Genomic DNA, 19164 nt, shown 5'->3' on the forward strand with positions numbered 1-19164 from the left:
AGAAGGAAAGAGAGAGAGAGATCAACATACCCTGAGGAATGTTTTCTTGTTGTTTGTTTTTTTTTTTTTTTTCATGGCTGGAGGACATATGGAAAGATGCAAGGTTGCAGAAGGGGACGCGAGACGTTGATGATCCATTTAAACAGAATTCCCTTCAAGTTTGAAAAAGATGCAAATTCAACTTTGGACTTCTTTTAATAGTACCTTTGGCTGTTTGGACTGGGCTTCTTTGAATGCAGGATGATACAGAATCAGGGCTGCATAAGTTTGGAGGGTTGCGTGAGCATTTTAAGATGGAACTTGAAGCCCCTTCTGACAGAGTTAACCCGTGTGGTTCTAGCCAAGCTCATTACAAAACATCCATTCTTAGGCTGTCACTGTATAATGTCTCCATCTTTTTCTCCTGGCTTGTCCGTCACATCTAGACCTCAGAAACAGTCTAGAATGGATTTGTGCATGCCATCATGTAGTAAAACACACTCCCTCTTCATGAGTGCCCTTTTGAGTCCTGAAATGAAGAAAAACTGTCCCCTCTGCAGTCCTGGTCATCTTCTTCCCTGACCTCCTTCCTTACAATTACTGGACATCCTCTCCCAAAGGAAAGGGCAGCCAAGGAGTTGCTAGGCCACCTCTCTGGTCCCTTGGCTTAATGTTACAGAGCCCTGGGTGCCTTCAGTGTAAATTGAGGTGGAAAGCTCCAGCCTTAGTGCCTTAACCCAGGGGTCCCCAACCTCTGGACTATGGACCTGTCAGATCAGCAGCGGCATCAGTTTAGAAATAAAGTGTACAATATATGTAATTCACTTGAATCATCCCCAAACTATCCCCATACCTTCCTGGAGCATGGAAAAATTTCTTCTACAATGCTGGACCCTGATGCCAAAAAGGTTAATGACCACCACATTAATAAGTGTATCTTGATGGTTGAAGGTGTTTATTAGCCACACACATATGGACAGTTGTTGCATATGCCTATAAGCTTCCTATCATCATTTATTCCTTGGGACACAGTTCCTGAAGTTTGAGTGTGGTTCTCCAAGGCTTAGGGCATAGCGATACACTTCTGATTGGGGAAACGTGGAGCCAGGTTAAGCAGGATAACTTGGTAGATCTGTACCTCAAGACGTGTGTATTCTACATGAACCTCTCCATCCCTTCTTACTTTTCAAATGGAAACTAAGCAAATTTTAGGCAGATAGTTTCAATCCTTCAGCACACACAGTTCCATCCTCCCCCATCTCCTCGTCTCCTCTCCCTGCCCAGGGCTTCCTGGTCCAGCCTAAACTTACTGCCAGTCATACTTGGCCTGTCCAGACAGTACCTTTCCCACGAGTGCATTTGAAGTGTCTTGAGTTTGAGATATGAGAGTCTGCTTTGAGATAAATGTGCATCTCTTGCTGTACCTTGATTCTCCATGTCTGCCCTCCAGTATTCTTGCCTGGACAATTCCATGGACAGAGGAGCCTGGCAGACTACAGTCCATGGAGTCGAAAAGGGTCAGCCATGACTGAGCGCCTAACGCTTTCGCCTCCCAGTAGCTCCCAGTCTAAGGGGTATAGACATCTTGTTAGCTGTGTACTGGGATACAGAAAAACTGGGTCTGAATCTCTACAGCCCCATGTATCTGCTGCTAACCTTGGAGAAGCAATGTATCAAAGCTCAACCTTTGCTTTCCCATCTGTGAGATGCAGCCAATCTCATGAATCTGCTCTAAGAATCAAATGAGCTAATGGTTGGGACAGGCTTTACTTCCTGTACCTTCTAACAGGACTATAGTGCATGATATCAACAGGGATATTCATCTTACACATGACCAACAAGTGTACCAAGTCAGCTCCAACCCCATCACCAATATGCAGAAGGCAGTGCTGCCATCAACACACACACTCTGACCTAACTAATTTGTTTGTTTCCCATTTGAACTGCTGCAACTGCTGCCATATCCTGATTTTAATTCAACAAATAATCGTAGAAGATAGGACTCTGTTTTTTGAAAAGAGGAAACTGAGGATCCTATCTTCTATGATTATTTGTTGAATTAAAATCAGGGTATGGGCAAAGTTGAAATACAAACCAGGCTCTGTGACTCCAGGCCCCTTGCTGTTAATTTCTGTCCTAGCAGTGCATGGAGACTGGTAGAAATGTGAATCCTGGAATAGGGCAGAGGTGACCCAGATTCACATCATTTTCTCCTGTTCTCTGCCTTGGTGCACGCTGTTTCCCTGAATCAAATGTCCAGACATTTCCCTTCACCTGCAAGGCTCCTGTTACTCTCTCTCAGCCCCAAGTTCTTCCGAGTAGAATTCCTTCAAGTTATTACCTTCTGTAAGCAGTATTCCTACAAGCACCCACCCCAAGAAGATCCAGTGGTCCCCCCGTTGCCTGCAACCACTGTGTCAGATGCGTAGACCCCCAGTTGTAGTTTTGTGGACTGAACTGGCCTGGGACAGCAGGCCTTCTGCTTTGGTCCTGTCTCACCAGAGCTCCACTGCCCTGTATCATCTGCCCCTAGATGTTTACCCGCAAAGTGTTTATGGTCAAAGCTAAAATCATCAGCTCCCCACCAACCTGTTCCCAATCGTGTGTCCCCATCTTAGTGACAGATACACCCTGTCCATCAGCCAGACCAACGGGATTCCATCACCCCAGTACTTCTGACCCTGCGTCTTTACTTTCTCTTGGTCACATCATCTCCTCTCCCCCTCCCCACTGCCTCCTCCCTGGTGGAAGCCTCTATGGCTTTGCTGTAGGAGTCTCCTCCCCACCCTCCTCCTCTCTCTTTGACTCTGACCCCACCCCTCCAACCCATCCTCCACTCTGTAGCCTAGGTGATGTTTCAGAAATGAAACTTGTACTCCCAAACCTGCATTCTAAAATCCTTCATTGGCTTCTCCTCCCCAGTATCCATGGTTCATGGGGAGCAAATGAGGGAAGATACACATGCTTATTAGGTCATCCAGAGAGCTGTGAAGCTATGCTGCCCCCTTGCTCACGGTGATTCTGGCAGATTTCCTAGAGTCTCACCCACTCCGGTGCCTTGGCTGGTGAAGTTTCCTCCTCTTTCGATGCCTGTGTGTTCCTCAGTTCCATCTGGCCAGATCCTGCCCATGTTTAAGGTCTGATGTAAAAGATACCTTCTCCAGTAAACCCTTTTGACCTTCAGTCTAGACAGTCTCTTCACCATCTGGGGTTCTCTCTGTGAGGATCCCTGTCGTGTTCTGCCTTGCACTTGTCATTTGTATTCACAGCTTTTCTTCTTCAATGGACCATCGGCTGCCTGTTCTTATTCATCCTTGTCACAAATGTGCCTTGCAGATACTGGGGATTCCCTAAAAACATGTTGAATCCCAGTGAAATGAGAACAGATGGAGTCCACGATTGCACTCCATCTCTCGGGCAAGAAAGCTTTACTCAGATTACAGACCCAAATATCAACATTGAGCATCAAGGGTAAACCCAGCCCTGTGGTGGGAGGTGTTAAGTCTGGAAGGGCAGTATGCGAAAGATGTACCATGATCTGAGATTCAAGGAACACCTATATATCCAGAAAAAAAAAAAAAAAGACAAAAGGGAAAGATAACTACCGGGTCAGCCAAAGAGGCAGGGTCACAGTTAGATTGGACTGCGCTACAGGTGACAAAGTGAAGCATGTAGAGCCTAAGGAAGTTGCCCCAGATCACATAACTCATAAGCAGCAGAGCTGGGTCTGAAACTTGGCCAATCTGATAACAGAGTCTGCCCTCTTAGCACCGCCTAACCTGGGTGAAATGTAAAGCAGGATTTGCTGATACGCTGAACTGCATGACATCATTTTGAATGGTTTGTCAAGATGGGGAAGCATCCCCAAGTAAACTTTGTATCTTGTTTTGTCCACCCCATTCTAAACTGCACCGCACCCTGGGAGGTTACTCCCTCTTCTGTTTGCACTCACTTGGGTAGCCTCAAGCTAGAACCTTGGAAAGCAAAAGCGTCAGTTGCTCAGTCGTGTCCAACTCTTTGCAGACCCCATGGACTGTAGCCCTCCTGGCTCCTTTGCCCATCGGATTCTCCAGGCAAGAATACTGGAGTGGGTTGCCTTCTTTAGGGGATCTTCCCAACCCAGGGATCAAACCTGGGTCTTCTGCCTTACAGGCGGATTCCTTATCATCTGAGCCACCAACCTTGGAAGTCTTAAAATGCTCGCATTTACTCACCTATTGCTTTTGTGTTTTAACCACCTTTCACATTCACCTCTTCTCCTTCCTCAGGGCGATATCAAGATCTGCCCCCAGCATCTCTTGCTTTGACTCTTAGAGCAGCTTTCACAACCCCAGTCCCTCTCTCCTCCAACTGTTTTCTCAGACTCCTGCCAGAATCATCCATCTAGAAAAATATTTGGCCACTTGATCCTTTGGGTTCTCCCTGTGACCTATGGTACTGAGGGTAAGCAACTTAAGTTCTTTGGGAACTAGGCTCTGCCGACATCTTTCCTGCCCCCGCAAACTTTAAACTTTTTATTTTGTATTTGAGTATAGCCGATTTACAAAGTTGTGATAGTTTCAGGTGAACAGCAAAGGGACTCAGTCATAGAGTACCCTTTATACAGCCTTTCTCCCCCGAACCCTGCCCCTCCCAGCCAGGCTGGCACATAACATTGAGTAGAGTTCCATGTGCTGTACAGTAGGTCCTTTTTGTTTATTCATTTTGAATATACGTGCCAACATCTTGACGTTTCCACCTTGATAACCAACCACCCACCCAGTCTGTAGACGCATATTCAGCAGCCTGGAGTACCCTCCCTCCCACTCCATCTGGGTGTTCCTTGACTTTAAAACTGAGGCGTCACAGACTTTAAGCCAAATTACCTCTCCCCTCTCTACCCGTTACCCCCAAATATGGTCCCACAGCTCCTTGTGTTACTGCCTCATACCATGTATCGCTCCAGATGATAATAGCATAGTGCTTGTTATGAAGGCTCTTAAAGTTAGATTTCTTAGATTCTGATCCTCGTCATGTTGCTTGGTGTTGGTGGTAGTGATGGTTTATTTGCTAAGTTATCTGTGACTCTTGTGACCCATGGACTGTGGCCTGCCAGGCTCTGCTGTCCATGGAATTTTCCAGGCAAGAATACTGGAGTGGATTGCCGTTTCCAACTATGTAAACTTAACGTCTCTGAGCTTCACTTTCCTCACCTGTAAAATAGAGATAATAATACTTCTAATGAGGATTAAATAAAATAGTTCACATAAGGTACTGAGAACAGCACCTGCCACATAAGTGAGCTCCTACTATCTAAGTGGCAGGTATTAATTATCATCTAAATTGTATTTCTTGTCTGACTCTCCCATCAGACATACTGGCTAGATTAAGATGGCATTCGTCTTTCTATCTCTGGTAGTTGGCGGAGACAATCATTTAATAGGCCCTTCAAAAGTTGTAGCTGAATTACGGGTGGAAAGATGGATGAGTGGATGATGGATGGAGTGTTGGATGAATGAGTAGATGAGTACATGGATGAACAGACGAGTGTGTGGAGTTATGATCTAAATGGATACGTAGATGTACAGATTTTTAAGGAGGTGGATAGATGGGTGGAAGGATGGGTGGATGGAGGCAGATGGATGGATGGATGGAAGAGTGAATGGGTTGGTTTAAGAAATGGATGGACAGGTAGATGGTTAAATGGATGGTAAAGTAGACAACTAGTCTTGTTTAAATAGTATGAAGCAAAGGGAAGCTATGCCTCAAGTCATTCTTGTCAGCCAGCTGAAGAGATTCTGCAGTATGTGCTTTATAAAGTTTGGGGTTTTTTCCTAAGCACAGCTGTCTTCCTGCTCAGAATCTTTGGTCTCAGGCAATCTGTTACTTGCAATATCACTGTATCCTTGTAAATTTAGACCTTCAGTAAATCTTCTTCAAGCCTGAGAGAAAGGACACATGTATACTCTGTTTTGATCACAGAGTAAAGAAGTATAATCCTTGCCCTGGAAGGCCCTGCAATTGAATTTGGAAAACAAATTCAATTAATAGACGCTTGCCAGCTCCTATCATTCTGGGGTTGCCTTGAAGCTTGGTCAGGGATTGCAGTGGCTTCTGGTGACATCCAGGATAACTCAGCCACTTGGAAGAGGTGAATCAAAGGGCGAGGAAGCATGTTGTCATGAGGAGGTGGCCAGGCAGAGGGGAATCCTGAAGGTTGAGAGCAGACCGCCAGAGGTCGTGAATGTTGAGACCCAAGGTGCAGCTTGGAGCTGCTGATGGTGAAAAAATCCTGGCTCAGGATGGAGGCCTTGCAACTGGTCCCAAAGTACATAAAATATTAGATCTAGTGAGGGGTAACCTCATAGCATGCAAATAAACAGAGCTGAGATCAGAACTCTGGCCTCTCCATTCTCAGTCCCATGTTCTTGACAATATAGAGAACAGAGATGTCTGTGAGTCTTTATCAAATGCAGCCTAAACTCTCTGCCCCTGAGGAATCATATTCCCAGGCTGTGGTCCACAGAGCCCCCAGTGAAGAAGAATGCCAACCTGTATTATATGGGCTTCCCAGGTGGCACCATTGGTAAAGAAGCCGCCTGCCAGTTCAGGAGACACAAGAGACTTGGGTTCAATCCCTAGGTTGGGAAGATCCCCTGGAGGAGGAACCCACTAGAGCAACCCACTCTAGTATTCTTGCCTAGAGAATCCCACGGACAGAGGATCCTCGCAGGCTACTGTCCGTGGGGTCGCAAAGAATCAGAAACGACTTAAGTGCCTTAGCACAACACATCACGTGGTTGGTAGAGGCATTGGATGGCTTGCGTGGGCTGTTCTAGATCCCACCCATTGTTGGAAGTTCTTCACCCCTTTCTCCCATCTGGGGCCACTGTTCATTTGGCCAAAGATATTCAACAGTTTTATGAGTGACCAGATTTGCTGGCTGTGGTTGCCCCAGTTCAGCCTCCCAAGGAGGCACAGAGCTTTCCTTCTGGACCTATAGAATTTGGCTGTCCTGATAAATGAGAGAAAGCCTTGGGGTGGGCTTACCTTGGGGGCTTTGGCCAGTTCCTACTTAAGAGGGGGAAGCTTGGGGCTCTGAGGTCACGTTCCCACCCTGTGGATGTAAAGACCACGTCTTTCTGTGTCAACAAAACTGGATAGCAGTTGGAATTAACCACAGAACTCAAGATGGGAACAAATTATTCTTGCGTACTTAGATGAGTCTTTGAGGACCTGAATTATTCAGCAAGTTTTCTCAGTCCACAAATGTATTAGTTATTGTCAGTATAATTAAGTCAGTAAAAGAAAAGTTTTCCTATTTATTTTCCTACAGAACAAGAAAAATTATAACAAAGGGAATATCACAGACTTACTTGAGTCTTCCTTTTTTTTTTTTTTAATTGTTCAGAAGCCAAGAGCTAGAAGAGACATCAGAGAAAGACTGCAGGCAGTGATTTTTCAACCATTCTTTTGGAGAGTGGAATCTGTTTTTCAGTCATGTGAAATCTTAAGTGACATGCCAATTTATGAAATAGATTAAGATGGAGAAGCTCTGCCTTTAATGGCTGGCAGAGGGCCAGCAGCCCTACCTGTTCAGGAACCCCACATGCTCCCTCATTACAGTGAGTCTGCAGAATCCTGAGAATGTGTTGTTTGAAAATTTGTGATTTAGTTCAACTCATCTAAGAATCAGATAATAAAAGGAAGGCACAGAGAGTTTATTCAAGTTGTAGTCTGTTCAAACTGATGTTTGCAATTCTTCTCTTTTAGTGCAGTGCTCTTTCATGATGAAATTTGAATGCTCTTCCAGTTTTCTACCAGTAATATAACAAAGTACTTCCCAAAATTTAGTGGCTTAAAAAAATAAGCCATGAGATTTAGTGATTTTTCTCATAAATCCGTACTTTGGCTAGGGTTTGCAGGGAATGACTTGTTCCTGTTCTATGATATCCAGGGTCTTAGTTGGTAGAATCCAGTTGGCTGGGGGTTGGCTGGAAGCATCTCTCTGTTCATACAGTCTTAGAGCCTCTCCACATGGCCTCTTCTGACCACAGCAAGCTTGGGATACTTAGCCTTTTTACATGGAGCCTCAGGACTCCAAGGGAAAGTTCCAAAGACGCAGCCAGAGCCACAGAGCTTCTGTTTGTCCTATGCTGGAAAGTCCCAGAATGTAACTCCTGCTGTGTTCTATTGGTCACCTAGGGCCAACCCTGATTCCGTGTGGAAGGCACTGCGCTTGGACGTGAGTCTGGGGAAATATGGACCACTGGGCAGCCATCTTGGATGCTGACTACACGATTTCCTTGCTTTTGCTGTGATCTTACTGCACAGATTCTGATGTAGTGTAACCTTAACAGAGAAGTCATTATTTTTTTCCTTAGATCTCAGGAGCACTGTCATAAATTAGTTCTAGAAGGCCACAGAAATCTGACTTAAGACCAAAACATCATAATTACCAGGAGACTAGTTTTAGTAACCATGAGAATTTTCAAACCATTAAAATGGCCAAATGCGATCTGGCTTCCTCTGCATGCATAGTGAGTTTCTCCATCACAGGAGAGGTCTCCTTCATTTCTTCTACCACTGCAAGTGCCTGACGCTCAAGGACGCTGACTAGTTGAGAAACTTGCATCTCCTTGAGCTTAGGGAGTAATACTATGTGCATTTCTAAGAACCAAGATTTCTTATAAATCTAATTCTTGTTTGTTTGTCTTTTCTTTTCCCCCACTTTTGGACATTTCCTTCATCTGACTGCCCATCAATATATAGAAGAAATGCTTATTCCTACTCCTATTACTTGTAAGTATCGACCTGGGGTGACTTTGCTTTGTGCCCTGTAAGGCAACCTGTAGCATGCATTTCCTGCACCAACCAAGTGTCTGTTGGTTTCTCATACTCACCTCTGTCTAAGTCACCTGCAGCCACAGCGTTTTGATTTTGCCTTGATGTTTTCCATTTGAAAATGCCCTGTCACCGTTCATGTCTGTCCTGTTTCTTCCATCTTGGATCCCGCCCCCCGCCCGCCCTTTTTGTTTTTGGAGCCGTGAAGGGCTGTTTCTCCTTTGTCAGTATAAGTCTCTAGTTAGAAATCCTCCAATTCCAACAAGAGGAAAACCTGATCCTCCTGTAGGATTTGCACACATAAAACAGAACCACTGATCTCAGCAACTTCAAAGCCCATTTATGTCTGCTTGGGAAATGCATAGCCCTAACAGCTGAAAGATTAGAAAGAAATTCATTGGCTATTTCCAGTATTTCAGGAAGTCTATAGGGAATCGTAGCTTTATCTAGAACCAGCTTCACAGCAAGGTCTTTCTCTGGGGCTAGAATTATCCCAGTCTAGTGTTTATCATCAGTTACATCATGTTGTCAGTGCACTTTGCTGGTAGTTATAGATGATTGACTAACAATTTTTTTATGGTTTTTCTTATTACTCAACCAGACGTTTTCACAACATGAGGGTAAATAAGAAAAATTCCATAAATAGATCCTTGGTAATGAAGAGTTAGAAAACCACTGAATTAGTCTCACATTTCTAATAGGCATTTTCCGTATTTGAAAATTCAGGTCCAGAGAAGTATGTGAAGTACATGAAATCACGCATCCAGTCATCAAGAGAGAGGGATTAAAACTCAGAATGCCTCGCTCCTTGTAAAGTGTATTTTCCATCATTCCATGTCTTGCTCCACCTCTGGCAAGCCCAGCCTTGTGAGAGAGACCATATCTGTTAGTGATCATCTGCTGAAGCCTTCGCAGATGAGGAGGGAGCCAGCCTCCCCATCTCTCTGCTCAGTATTTGGGTCCCTGGTCAATAGGTCCATGCAGTGAGCAGATGAGATTCTGGGATCACCACCCTGATCTTATATAGGAACCAATGAACCCCAGCCACCAGCACCAAAAGTACCAACAGCCTGCTTCATTTGATCATTCATTCATTTGAGAAACATGCGTTGAACATGCACATTATGACCCAGACACTGTGGATGGAGAGATGGCCAGGACTTTGAACCCTACCCTCATGTGCAGATCTATCAGAGAGACTAGCCCAACATTAAATACTTGCTAGCTCAGCTGAGAGGTACCTACAGGGACAGGTACTGTGCTATGGGGACACTTAGTTGTGTGACTGATTTTTTTTAGTGGGCAGGGGATAGTTATCAGTGCTTTTAGAGATGGGTTTATCTAGGGCTGAAGAAATAAGAATTCCGAGCAGGGAAAGCAGTAGGTGCAAAGACACGGAAGCGTGAGACAGTATGGGGTACTGTTGCCGCCGGAAAAAGTCAGAGTTCTGGATTCAAGTTACGTCTCTGTCACTCAGCAGTTACATAGCCTTTAGCAAGTTTTCTGAACTTTTTCAGCCTCTTTCCTCTTAACTCTAAAATAGGCATAATAGTGCCTAGCTTGTAGGGAATGAAGAATTTTGTAAAGTGCCTTGCAGATAAATGGGCACTCCTGCAATGTAAGTTTTCTTTTGTTTCCCCTTTCAGAAACCATGAGGAGTCAGGGCTGAAGTGGTGGCCCCTGATGGTGCCTCTGGTCTTCTAGGAGATTCTTACAGGATCAATGTGCTACATTAGGTATGGGCATGCAATGCCGTCTGGGCAACTTGCCGCCTCAGTCTGTTAGCCAATGTACATAGCACTGTCCGGAGGCCCACTTTGTACCATTCTCTGTCCTGGGCCCTGTGAGGAAATCAAACACGAATGGTATGGAGGTATAGAAGAAGATACACAAGTACTCGTGCTTCAAGTTGCAGCGATAAGCAAGGGTCTTTGAATCAGTGCAGACTTGGAGTTCTAAGTGACAGATCCTAGGGTGTGACACTCATGCCAGCTCAGGAATGGGGCACAGTTAAAGATTCAGAGGAGGAGGAGAACTGGCAAAGCAGACAGAAAGGTGGGAGGAGAACCACAGAGAACCAAGTGAAGTCCACTGCAGAAGGAAGACTTGACAGTAGCCGGTGCTGCAGAGAGATGGAAGTGGAGGGCTCGGGCATGGCCCTGGACCAGCAGAAGTCACTTGTGCAGGTCCTGGGGTAGCCTTGAGGGAAGAAGCCAGCCTGCCCAGGGCCCATGAGGAGGGGAACTTCTTCTTAACCACTGGGCCCTAAAAGAGAGGAGAAACATGAGATCGGCCACTTGAAGGGCCAGAAAGTCCTGGAATGTATATGTAGAGGAGCCTGTGCAGAAGGGAGTGGCTGAAGATGCTGGAGGTGCGGTACCCAGAGAAAAGGAGGATCTGGAGGCTAAGTGGAGACAGGGAGCCGAGGAGGGTGTGTGTGACCAGTCTTGTGAAACCAAAGGATTGAGGGATGCATGTAGATGGTGAAGGGTGAACAGAATGGAAATGATGGACCCCTGTGGTCTCCAGATTCAAAATTCCATTCCGCCACATCTTAGGTAGAGACCCTGAGTGGGTGCTTTAAGCCGTCTCTGTTCAAATTGTGGGTCACAGACCTGCAGCACTGACATCACGCAGGAGCTTGTTAGAAACACAGCACCCGGGACTTCCCTGGCAACCAGTGATGGGGACTCCTCACTCCCAAAGAAGGATGCACAGGTTCCATTCCCAGTCAGGGAACTAAGATCCCACACGGCGCAGCCTAAAACAAACAAGCAAAAAACTAAATGCAGCACTTCCATTCCCAACAAGATCCCTAGTTCATTCGTGTGCACCTTTAAGTTTGAGAAGCACTGACTTACCCAGGCTCAGTTGTCTCCTCTATAAAACAGGAAAAATAATTCCCTCCTCGCAGAGGTTATGGAGTCACCCCATCCCTCTAAAAGCTTCGAAGTCATCCACTGAAAGAGAAAGCCTCCAACATACTCTGGCTCAACAGTGAAACTCATATGCAATCCCCAAGTTGTTGTGGAGTTCCCACTTACACGTCAGGTACTGGTCAAGGTTCTGGGATGTAGGAGTTCGCTCAACAAACAAAAATCCCTGCCCACATGAAGAGTTTTAGTGGGGGGAGACAGAGAAAAAACACCATATATAAGAAAAGCAGTATAGGTGTTATGTGATGGCCAAGAGAGGTAAGGTGAAAAACAGATAAACTATAGAAAGAGAATGTAAAGTGTGGGTGGGAGAGGAACAGAGGAATGTTTTTTCAAAGCCAAGAGGCCCTCAGTGTCTCTCCCACATTGAAAGGTCCCATACACAGGATCAAGGGTCCATAAACTTTTTCAGTAAGGAATCAGTAGTAAATATTTTTGGCTTTATGGACTCTCTGTTGCATCTACTCAACTCTGATGCTGTAACATGAAAATAACCATACAGTATGTAAATGTATAAGCAGGAATGTGTTCCAATAAAATTTTACTTGATTCAGAGAGTGGGCCAGACTTTTCCTGAGAGCCATAGTCTTCCTATCCCTGCTTTTGAGATAGGGAGAGAATGTGGTTCAAGATTCATCCTGTTTATGAGCTTCTATGATGTTCACTGGTGGCTCAGACAGTAAAGAATCCATCTGCAACGCAGGAGACCCAGGTTCGATTCCTGGGTCGAAAAGGTCTCCTAGAGAAGGGAATGGCTACCCACTCCAGTATTCTTGCCTGGAGAATTCCATGGACAGGGGAACCTGGTAGGCTACAGTCCATGGGGTTGCAAAGAGTCAGACACGACTGAGCAACTAGCGTGCACACACACACACACACACACACACACACACACACAATGCGTTGCACCCTTGCATGGCAACTGGACCAGCCTAGAAGGAAGCTGGTAGCTATGTTGTTTTTAGCTGGTGTGATGTGTGGGGTTCATGTAATGCTCAGAGAAAGCCTGTGAGGTACAGTTAATGTGTTGAGTCTATTCAGACCTTGAGACTGAGGTTTGAGGACTTGTGTATACACACAGCCAGGATGTGGCAGAGCTTGGGTTTGAATCCAGGAGCCCATACCCCCAAGCCCTGCCCATCCTTCTCATTAGACTTCAGGGCGCCTACCCGGACTGTGTGCTTGGAGGGCCCTTGGCCAGGCTGTGGGAGGGCCGGGATTTGAGTGCAGGTTTTTCTGCCTGTACATCCTCTGTTCTATGCAGGGACAGCAGTGCCTTGCTCAGGACAAGAAGTGGCAGCTGTTCCTGGCTGGCAAGGAGGCCCTTGAGGTAATCCTGTCTTTGCTGTCCTGGGGACTTGCCGTGAGATCAGAGCTGAGAGTGCTGGGCTGCCAGATCAGTGGTAGTTGAGGGGTTAGAATAAGAGGTGACCAAAAGGAAGTTAATGTCCCAGGTAAACAGAGCTATAGATAGAAGGCACTTTGGGATCTAGGGGCAAAAGAATCTAGAGTGGAGTCCCTTCACTGCCTGGTACACATTTTTAAAACAAAAATAATGTGGGTTTTGGTACCAGACTCAGATCACAATTTAGGTCTGCCTCTTCTGTCCAGTTGTTCAGACCTCGAGCTGTCACGGAACCACTCTGAGCTTCAGGGTCTTCATCTGCAAAATGGTAATAGCAACTTGCCAGCATTTTCATGAGGCGTAACGAACAAGCATTATCTGTAGAATGACTGACACAAAGTAGGTATTTTATAAAGAGCGGCTGTTATTCCTCACATCCTGAGCTAACAGAAATGCTTCTCTCAATTCCTTTTTGTCTTTCTGTTGTAACACAGCAACCAACAACTTCAGCATCTGCTTTTTAAAACGATATTAAGAGTCAGCATGTGTTCACGGGTTAATTTACCTCAAGGCATGTGATGGGCACAGTAATTGTTTTGAACAGAGATGGTTTAGTGTAGTAGTTGTTGAAAAGGCACTAAGGTGTCTACCAGCCGTTCTGACAGAGAGCGCTTAACTGTTTCACTTAGCTTTGTTTGAGTATCACAGAGGAGGGTACCTCCTGGGTTGGTCTCTGTGTGCAGACACTCTGGAATGCTAGGACTTTTCACGTCCTTTGGTTTTCTCCCCATTCCAGCATGTGTATGTATTTATTTATTTTGATTGGGCTGTTATGTTATACAACAACGTGAATCAGCTCTAAGTGTACATGTATCTCCTCCCTCTTGAGCCTCCCTCCCACCCACAACCATCCCAGCTACCTAGGTCAGCACAGAGCACAGAACTGAGCTCTCTGTGCTATACAGCAGGTTCCCACTTTAAATCCTACATTTCTTCTTCAAGGTCCAGATCAAACATCAGCTCTCAGAGGAAGATGTCTCTGATTCTTTCTACCTACACGAATGTCCCTTTTCTCCAACTCTGACTGCAGTCACTGCGTTATCATGGGCAGGAGCAAATGTGTCTTAAGGATGTTTCTTTTTCATTAGTATGTTCCCCATGGTGTCCTGACACTCACAGTGAACCCCCAGTACATGTTTGTGGAATGAATGAACAAGATGAGATTAAAAGACCTAACAGCTAAAGTCAACAGGGAGATGATCTATTCTTAAACAAACAAACCAAAAAATGTAACAGTTTTTAGATGCCTCCAGACCCTGTCTGTTGCTTGCTTCTGTGGATTTAAGGCAACTTTTTAAAGTCTGTTTCCTCATTTATAAAGTGGGAATTAACAGTGCATTCCTTAAAACTTATTTACAAATCAGAAACAGACTCACAGACTTAGAGAATGAACTTACGGTTACCAGAGGGGAAGAGAGGGGGGTTGTCAGAGAGTTTGGGATTGACATGTACACATTGCCATATTTAAAATGATTAACCAGCAAGGACCCTCTGTATAGCACAGGAAACTCTCCTCAGTATTCCGTAATAACCTAATTGGGAAAAGAATTTAAAAAAAGAATAGGTACATGTATAACTGAATCACTTTGTTGTACACCTGAAGCTAACATAACATTGTTTATCAGCTATGTTCCTATATAAAAATAACACGTTTTAAAAAATGCATTCCTTACAGAGATCTTGCAAGGATTCAGGGGGACATTGTTTGGAAAATGCCTCGCCTTTAGTAGACTTTCAGCCAAAATAAGAAACTGCCTCCTTTTTCTGAAATGCATACACCTTTTCACACCAGAGGCTGTTGCAAATCAAATGTCATTGCCTCAATACATTTAAAGAGGAATTTGAAATGATGATATCAAGAGATACTCAAAAAGTAGTCTATGTAATTCGTCAGTCACTTCAAATAAAAATGAAGAAAAATAGGATTAGAAGGAAACCATTTAGAGATGATAAGTATCAATTACCGAAAGCTGACAGCAAACATGTTGTCAGTGAGGATAGACGGTGTTACTGTGAAGGTGAGTCAGAGGTGTCTGCCATGCTACGGTTCTTCAGCCAAAGGGAAGGCCTAGGTGAGAACTCTGAGTCCTGGGCCCCACCGCCGACCTACTCAGTTCCTTTGGAAGTGTGAACTGGGAATCTGTGTTTTACACACAACTCAGATTAATATTTTGCATGCTGACTCTCCTGATCCTCACATCACCCTGATATAACTGTCCTTTGTTCAGGGTCCCACCTTGGCAGCTGCAGTCCCCTTTTCCTGGAATGCCTACCCACCCTCCATGCCTGGAAAATTCTAGTATCATTATCTGCTTTTAATTTTATTGAAATGTAGTTGATGTACAATGTTATGATTTCTTCTATACAGCAAATATATATATATATGTATGTATGTATGTATAAACACACACACATATATGTGTATGTGTATATATGTGTATATATATGTATATATATTCTTCTTCATTATGGCTTATAATAGGATAGTGAATATAGTTCCCTGTAGGATCTTGTCTACTCATCTTATATATAATGCTGTGCCTCTGTGCATCCCAAACTCCCAGTCCGTCCCCTCCCAGCCACCCTCACCTTGGCAACCGCAAGGCTGTTCCATGTGTCTGTGAGCTTCTCTTGGGTTCATAGATATGTTGATTTGTATCATATTTTAGATTCCACATGTAAGTGCCTTTCTCTTTCTGACTTACTTTGCTTGGTGTGATCATCTCTAGGTCTATCCACGTAGCTGCATAGAGCATCGTTTCATTCTTTTGATGGCTGAGTAATATTCCATTGTACACATGTACCACATCTTCTTCTTTATCCATTCATCTGTTGATGGACATTTAGGTTTGTTTCCATGTCATGGCTCTTGTAGTGCTGCTGTGAGCATAGCAATGCATGTATCTTTTCAAATTATAGTTTTGTCTAGGTTTATGCCTAGGAGTGGAATCACTGGATTATATGGCAACTTTGTTTTCTGAGGAACCTCCACAGTGGCTGCATTAGTATCTTTAAAAGGGGAAATTATTCTCTCTTTTAGATGGCCCTCCTGGACTCCCACAGACCAGTACTGGGCTCGTTTATAACTTTGCTGTGCATTCATCTTTCATCCATTCACCCACCGACTCACCTTCATGAACCGTTCTCAGATTATACTGCCCTGGGTGTATTTGCACATCTTTCTCCTTGTCACTCTGTTGATTATGGGAATGAACACTCACAGGTGGGTGTGTGTGTGAGGTAGATAACCCGCATTTTGTTTCATCTCTCATTGACTTAGAGTATTCCATTCTTATCCATTTTCAGTTATTTTGGCATATGGTGATGGTAGGGCTTTCAGATCATCTATTTTGTAATTTTTTATTGGTTTTAGTCTAGAAAGGTACTCGCATGTCACAATTATAAATGCATAAAATTAACCGGTGCTGTTGCAACAAGACAGATATTAACGCACTGGTCTAGACTGTGTGCACAGATGGAGTTGGGTAAGGATTGCAACTGAATGGATGCTTTATTGTTTATTCTATTGAATTAGAGTCTAAACACAGCCATCATGAATACCAACAGACCAAATCTATAAGTCAGAGCCTCTGTCACCTTAATCAGGGGAAATACAAATGAGTGTTTCTCTTCAAAGGTGGCAAAAGATGTTTATACTTGTTTCAAATTTATACTTTAAAGTTTTGAAACCAACCAAGTATCAGTGATGCCTTGAGACTTAGAAAGGTGTGTGATTCTACACGTTTCTATTCTGTAAACACATTTGAACTCTATAAAGAAGGTGAAAGAGTGGGGGATTCTCTTGTGATGGAGAGGAGTGACCTAGCAAAAGAGGGATGGAAAGAGAAGTTTCTGTGGACACTGTTGAGATTGCTGCTCAGATCCACCTTCAGGGATGGACTTACCCCTCAGGTGCTACAACTGCTGCTGACAGACAGTTCTTGGCTAACTGCCCTCTTTGGGATAGCTTGGTCTTCAGAACTGCCTCACCCAAAGTCCTCCAATAACTGGTCAATAGCTGATTTTACAGGATGTAAAAATCAGTCCAATATCAGAGTTGCCCAGGGGGTTGGCTTAAAATAAACCCTCACAGCAGCTACATCACCATTCAGATTCCCCTCTGCCCACTTTTTCCCCTCTCCTCCCCTGTCTACCCCTCCCCTCCCTTTACTTCTCTTTCCTTCCTTCTCCTTCCCTCCTTTCCCCCTGCCCTCCCCTCCCCTCTCTTCCCCTCCCCCAGACACTGATCCCCCCACCCCAAGAAGCTCCTTCTAATATATCTCCTACATGCCAATCTCTGAAAGTCAGATCTCCAAGAGCCCAACCTATGACACGCCCATTCAGTTTGCTCACTCTACACTGACAAGTAGATTTAAATATATATGTATGGCCCCCTACCACTTGAGCATGCATACTTCATTGTCTGTGGACACTGTTTACAAACTAATTGGGTTACCACTTTGTTGACCACTGATAAGTAAAATCTAAGAAGTCCTTCCTTAGGCAGTCATTCATTCATCAGCGTTTGCTTCTCACCTGTGCCTGTGCTGGGCAGGAGGACTGTGGGCATCTTCCTATACTGCTTCTGCCTCGGGAAGCTCATGGTGTATCCCAGAAGAGTGTAGTAAGATCCTGTTTCTGAATCAGCCAGAAGAGAGAATTAGGGTCAGCTAAAGAGAACTATGAGAAATGCTGGGCTGGAAGAGCACAAGCTGAAATCAAGATTGCCGGGAGAAATATCAATAACCTCAGATATGCAGATGACACCACCCTTATGGCAGAAAGTGAAGAGGAACTCAAAAGCCTCTTGATGAAAGTGAAAGAGGAGAGTGAAAAAGTTTGCTTAAAGCTCAACATTCAGAAAACTAAGATCACGGCATCTGGTCCCATCACTTCATGGCAAATAGATGGGGAAACAGTGGAAACAGTGTCAGACTTTATTTTTGGGGGCTCCAAAATCACTGCAGATGGTGATTGCAGTCATGAAATTAAAAGATGCTTACTCCTTGGAAGGAAAGTTATGACCAACCTAGATAGCATATTCAAAAGCAGAGATATTACTTTGACAACAAAGGTCCGTCTAGTCAAGGCTATGGTTTTTCTAGTTGTCATGTATGGATGTGAGAGTTGGACTGTGAAGAAAGCTGAGTGCCGAAGAATTGATGCTTTTGAACTGTGATGTTGGAGAAGACTCTTGAGAGTCCCTTGGACTGCAAGGAAATCCAACCAGTCCATTCTGAAGGAGATCAGCCCTGGGATTTCTTTGGAAGGAATGATGCTGAAGCTGAAACTCCAGTACTTTGGCCACCTCATGTGAAGAGTTGACTCATTGGAAAAGACTCTGATGCTGGGAGGGATTGGGGGCAGGAGGAGAAGGGAACAACAGAGGATGAGATGGCTGGATGGCATCAGTGACTCGATGGACGTGAGTTTGGGTGAACTCCAGGAGTTGGTGATGGACAGGGAGGCCTGGCATGCTGCGATTCATGGGGTCACAAAGAGTCGGACACCACTGAGCGACTGAAAGAACTAAGTGCCCAGCCATGGTGCCCCCTTAACAATGTGTCACCAGGGCAGGAACAGATTTCACCTCTGAAAGCACTTACCTTCAGCAAATATCCTCAAACTGAGAACAACTCTTGCTGCTAGGGCTGTAGCAAAGATAAGATCCTGAGATGCACAAAGTGGAAAATGCCTTTCTAAGTGTTTCAGCAAAGTGCTTTTAATGGAAGGAAGTACTTTAGTTAAGCTTTGCAATGTTGATGATGATGATAATGATTGCATCTTGTTTGTGTATATAGCTTTATCTCTTCCAAAGTGCTTTCCCACTTACTACCTGGTTGTCTCTTTGGGCTTGGAGGTACTTAGCAAGATATTATTAGACAGGTTTCTGTGCTTTGTAGGAAAAAAACCCTGGGCATTCTGGCTCCAGTTTCAGTTAAGTGACTTCATTCCATCTCAACCTCAGTTTCTCATCTGTAAAATGGAAGTAATAACGCCTACATTTCATAACAACTGTGA

General features: G+C 44.5%; 1 protein-coding gene across 10 annotated transcripts in view; it reads left to right on the forward strand.

Moving 5' to 3' along the window:
- The window catches only part of PTPRT (protein tyrosine phosphatase, receptor type T), a 1160479-nt gene that overhangs the window by 988666 nt on the left and 152649 nt on the right, over nucleotides 1-19164 (forward strand). For 6 of the 10 annotated variants that reach the window (XM_027558515.1, XM_027558516.1, XM_027558520.1 and 3 more), the window contains one exon: nucleotides 8731-8760. The exons of the other annotated variants lie outside the window; for them this stretch is intronic. In XM_027558515.1, the coding sequence (XP_027414316.1) occupies nucleotides 8731-8760 (30 nt within the window). The remainder of the gene's footprint in view (nucleotides 1-8730; nucleotides 8761-19164) is intronic. 10 annotated transcript variants of the gene reach the window in all.

Source organism: Bos indicus x Bos taurus, chromosome 13 (assembly GCF_003369695.1).
Source record: "Bos indicus x Bos taurus breed Angus x Brahman F1 hybrid chromosome 13, Bos_hybrid_MaternalHap_v2.0, whole genome shotgun sequence".
Lineage (NCBI taxonomy): Eukaryota > Metazoa > Chordata > Mammalia > Artiodactyla > Bovidae > Bos > Bos indicus x Bos taurus.